The sequence below is a fragment of the Belonocnema kinseyi genome, chromosome 2 (genome assembly GCF_010883055.1).
Source record: "Belonocnema kinseyi isolate 2016_QV_RU_SX_M_011 chromosome 2, B_treatae_v1, whole genome shotgun sequence".
Taxonomy (NCBI): domain Eukaryota; kingdom Metazoa; phylum Arthropoda; class Insecta; order Hymenoptera; family Cynipidae; genus Belonocnema; species Belonocnema kinseyi.
The window spans coordinates 122,370,826-122,376,330 of record NC_046658.1 but is presented as its reverse complement, the minus strand read 5'-3'; the positions used below and the strand labels follow the sequence as shown (position 1 = coordinate 122,376,330).

Sequence of the window (5,505 nt, the reverse complement as noted above, 5' to 3'; positions counted from 1 at the left end):
CATTTTTTTCGCCAATTTCAGTGCCTTTTTTAGGTGAGTTTTCTCGTCGCTAGGTAGCGCTAGTTTATGTAGTCTAAATTCTGCGAAAATTGAAATTGGATAAATGAAAAATTGCTTTTTAATACAAATTAATAATAGAATCTTTTATTTTATTTGTAAATCAAAGTGGAAGTGTCAACTACTAAGTCTCAGAATATTTACAATCTATTTTTTATGAAGAAAACTATCAAATGCCACACAAAACTACCTCAAGTTTAGGATAACAGAGGAAATGAGGAGATTTTTCACGAAAAAAAGGGATATATATTCTTTTAAATAAAACTAATGCGTTTGATATACTAAATTTAATGTTACAAGCTTTAATTTATTAAAATTTTAAGTGAAAATATTGCAATTTTAATATAATAGATGAATTTTTAAACTAATGGTTGAATTTCCAACAAAAAATATGGATTTCAAAGCAAGAATATTAATTTTTTAATGCAAAAATTTGTGTTCAACAAAATAATTTCATTTTCAATCTAAAAATGAATTGTCAAATAAAATTTGAATCTCCAACCAAAAAAATTAATAAAAATGATACATTTAAAATAAAAAACGTAATAATTGATATATTTGAATCAAGAAAAGTTTGCATTCTAACTTAAAAACAGTTGAGTTCAACCTAGGGAAAAGATTTCTGCGAAAAGTGATGCTTTTTTTAATACGAAAAGATTCAATTAAAAAAAAATAGTTGAATTATCAACCCGAAAATATTAAATTTCAACAAGAAAATTAGTTTTCAATCAATTAGTTAAATTTCTAATCAAATAGATGGATTTTCTACTAATAAAAAGATTTATTTTCTACAAAAAATAGGAAATTTGGAACAAACAAGACACTTTTTTCAACAAAATACATAAATTTTCAACAAAATAGTTGAGTTCTCTACTAAAACAGATACGTTCTCGAACGTTTTTATCGAATGTGAAAAAGTAAAATTTTAATTTAAAAAGAGTTAAATCTTCAAAACCAATTTTTTTTCAAGGAAGAAAAAAAAATGAAATTAAATTGTTGCGGAATAGTTTAATTTTCATTTAAAAAATGAATTTAAAAAAAGAAGACGAAATCTCAGCTACATATAGTTGATATATTATCATAAAATATTTTTCTTTTTAATACAAAACTAGAATTCAACCAAAAATTACTTATTTAGAACAAAAGAATTAAATTTATAACTAAAATGTTTTTCCAGAAAGAAAAAGAAATATAACAAAATTGTTGAATTTTCATTCAACTTTTTGTTAATATTTCAACCAAAAAAGAGGAATTCTAAACAATAAATATAATAGTTGATACATGAACAAGACTTATTTTTATGTTGAATAATAAAATAAAAAATTCAACGAAAAATTACTAATATACATAAATAAAAAGAGTTGAGTTTTCGATATCATTTTTTTCGAGAAAGAAAAAGAAATGTAACTAAATGGCTGAAATTTGAACAAAACATGTAGTTGAATTATCAACTAAAACAGAAAAACTTTGAACCATATATTTGAATTTTCAACAATAAATTGTAATTTTTTACTGAAAGTGGAATAGTTAAATATTCAGTAAAAAAATTATTTAACAAAAATTTCAACTGCAGTTTTTTTCAAGTTTCAGCAAAATTCATGAATTATTAACAATAGAATTTAATTTTCAATCAATTAATAATATTTTTAACAGTAAAGGATGAATTATGAACTAAAAAAAAATTGATTTTTCAGTCTAAAATAATTAACATTCAATCAAAAATAGTTAAAAATCAGCTCGCGTTTGAGATGAAAACAAGAAAAAGGATAAAAGACAGGAATAGATAAAAGGCGAAAAAATCTGTTTTTACTGAAAATTACACTACTTGGTTCAGAGTTGAACCACATTTTAAAAGAATTATTTTTTTGATCGAAGATTTTTCTCTTTGGTCGAATTTTTCTTTTTTTATAATTGAAAATTATAGTTTTTTCTCTGTTGAAAATTCATATATATGTTAGAAAATCAACTATTTGGTACAAAATTAGTTTTATTATGAAAAATTAATAGTTTCGGGTTGAAAATTCAACTGTCTTGTTAAAAAATCAACTATTTGGTAGAAAATTAACTTTTTTTATTGAAAATTCAACGATTTAGTTGCATTTTGTTTTCTTTCATTTATTCGTGAACTCTTTTGTAGAAATTTCGTCTTTTTAACTTGAAAATTCAGCAATTTACTCGAATTCTTTTTTATATCGTGACCAATAATTCTTTCTTGATTGAAAATTTAACTCTTTTGTTAAAAACTCGTCTTCGGTCAAATCCGACTGTTTTTATTTAAGATTAAAAGCTTTTTTGTTTTCAATATCAACTATAACCTTTTTTCTTGAAAATTCATCTTTTTGGTTGGAAATTCGTCTTTTATAATATAGAATTAATCTTATTGATTAAAAATACATATTTTTCGATGAAAATTCAACTACTTTGTTGAAAAATAGCCTTTTTTAATGCAATATTTTAGCTTGAAATATTTAGAATGTAATTTTTTGCAAGTTGTATAGATTATAGTTATTTCTATTAATAATTTATATAAAAAATAGTTATTTTCCATGTATCAAATTTGAATTATCGCGGAACGTTGACTTGAGCAGCCGGCGCTACCTGGCGGCAGATTTTCTAGTGTTTTCAACAGTTTCTGGCAACACCGGCAGTCCGGCAACACTGTCGTTGTCGCCGCCGAGTCGCCGACTTTTCCAAACACACATGTGCAAAAGTAGTTAAAATTATGGCGGGATCGCGTGATTTAGTGAAAATAATTGCATGTACGTTATGTGTTGTCCAATTTTTTACGCTCACCGTTGCCGACGGACATCGGCTGAATGTCCCGAGAGTTTTGATACCAGTTTTCCACGATTTTCCTGTCAACTTTACGCTCGAAGTCACGGAGGGTGGTTGTTACCAATGGTGAGATAAATTTATTAAATCTCTTCTTTTTTCGAAAATATGAACTACTTTTGAAAGGAACCCGGTTGAAATTGGCATCTACTTGGGATTATTCATATTATCTTCTTATTAATTTACTTCTGCGTCCTCGGCGAGGTCATTTCGTTACATAACCTCTTTCGCACCTGGAGAATCTCGACAGGCGGCTTTTTTTAATACAATACAAGACGTTTTGCATTTTATTTTATTTTCATATCAGTTGAAATATCCTTAAACCTACACAGATTTTTTGTGTCAATGTTTATTTTACGAAGTTAGCTTGTTAAGAAACATTTAAAAAGTGAAGGAAACCTTGAGTTTTGAATATATTATAAATTTAGGAGGAACATAAATGTGTTGAGCCATCATTATTTTAAGATACATACCTAATCAAAGTTGTAGAAATTTAAGGAGTTTTATGAAACCCAATGAGTTTTAACCTAAGTTTCAACTTGCGGATTTCAAAATTTAGAATACAGGGTGTCCTAAAAAACATTAATGTTTTTTTTATTACGTATCCCCTAAACTTGTTGCATTTAGTGAAAAAATTATTGCATACATTTCGCTTCTTTTTAAAATACTTTTAATTCGCGGCAAATACAATAGTACTTGTTTGTTAGGGAATAAAACTGATGGTACCATACGTTCAGAAAAACAAATTTCACCCAATCAGACCAAAAATACTATCCCATGGCTTCAAAAACTACACTTTCTAGGGGTTATTATATTAGCTTTTTTATCTTTTAACATTTTTTTACGCCATTCTTTAGATTTTTTGGTACTTAATTGTTTTATAGAGATAAATTAATAGAATATTTTAACCACTTTAAAGCGTATTTTAAAATTATAAATAAAAATGTACATTAATTTTTTCAGTAAATAGAACAGTTTCAGGGGGTGTGTTCTTAACGTTATTTCATTGAATAACAACGGTTCTTTATTTGTAAAAGAAGCTTTATATTACTGTATTTAACTATTTTGTTGAAAAGTATTTTTATTTTTTTAATTGAAAATTTAAATATTGTATTTTTTATCGAAAATGTATTTTTTTATTTTTCTGAAAATTTAAGTACTATTACAGTTGAAATTTTAACTACTTTGTCGAAATTTTGTTGTTTTTTAAAAACATTTTTAAAAAAATGGAAATTTAACTATTCCAATAGAACATTCAGTCATTTTAGTTAAAAATTAATCTCTTAATTAATCTAATTAATGTTTAACTACAAATTTAAATATTCACTTTTCGGTTGACAATTTTTCGTTTTGGTTTAAAATTCAATTATTCTAGTTAGCCATCGTTTTAGTTGATAATTCATCACTTTGTTTGAAAATGTCAGTATTTTTGTTGTTGTAAAAAATTAGTTTTTTAACTAAAAAAAGAAATCCTATTCCAATTGAATAGTCCATTTTTTTTATTGAAAATTTATCTCTAGTTGAAAATTATTTTTTCTAACTGAAGTTTACCTATTCAATTTTTGTTTGATATTTTATCTTTTATATTTGGAAATTCATGTATTTAGTTGAAAATTTGTCTTTTTTGGTAGAAATGAATCTTTTTGGTTGAAAAATGAACTATTCCAGTTAATGATTTATAATTTCAGTTGAAAATTCATCACATTTTTGTTTTTAATATAACTATTTTTTCGTAAAAATTAGATTTTCAACTGACAATATTACTACTATTCCAATTGAATAGTCCATCTTTTTAAGTGAAAATTTATCTCTCTGGTTGGACATAAATTTTTTTAACTGAAAGTTTAACTATTAAACTTTGGTTGACATTTTATCTCTCTTAGTTGAAAATATGCATTTTGTGGAGTATTCGTCTTTTTGGTAGAAATTAATCTTCTAACTTGAAAATGCAACTATTTCAGTTGAATATTCATAATTTTTGCTGAAAATTCATCCCTTTTTTTGAAATTGTTAATATTTTGGTTTTATAAAAGGAGTTTCTTTAGCAGAAAATATAACTACTATTCCAAGTGATTATTTCGTATTTTCAATAAAAAATTTGTCTTTGGTCGAACATTAATTTTTTTAACTGAAACTTTGACTTTAGTTTTTGGTAGAAAAATTATATTTTTTAGTGGAAAAATCGTCATTTTGACAGAAATAATTCTTGTTGGTTGATAATTCGGTTTTTCTAGATGAAGATACATAATTTTCCTTGGTTGTAAATTGATTTTTTTGCAACTAAAAATTTAACCCTTAAACGGCCAAAACGCCACTACCGGTACACTGCTTTTCAACGTCCAATAACTAAGACTATTTGACACTAGAAAAAATTGAGACACATATATTTTTATTGCTTAAGATCTCCTCTTTCCGACGGTGCCAATGAAATTCCTCAAAAAATTTATTTATTATCCCAAAATGCAGTTTAAACAAAAAAAAGTGATTTTTCGTGCCTATTTTTCTTTGTGAACTATTTTCCAAAGCTTTTCGAGTCTGTAATTAACCTGGAATCTCACTAACCGGTGGAATAAATGTCTAAACTTTGAGAATCCATGGTTGAAAGATCGATTTTTC

General features: G+C 25.4%; 1 protein-coding gene across 1 annotated transcript in view; it reads left to right on the top strand.

The window, feature by feature from the left end:
• The first annotated feature begins 2,728 nt into the window (after positions 1-2,728).
• LOC117183111 (nuclear pore membrane glycoprotein 210) overlaps positions 2,729-5,505 on the top strand; it is a 39,063-nt gene continuing 36,286 nt past the window's right edge. Inside the window, exon 1 of the mRNA XM_033376290.1 lies at positions 2,729-2,958. Within this exon, the coding sequence (XP_033232181.1) occupies positions 2,780-2,958 (179 nt within the window). The 5' untranslated portion in view covers positions 2,729-2,779. The remainder of the gene's footprint in view (positions 2,959-5,505) is intronic.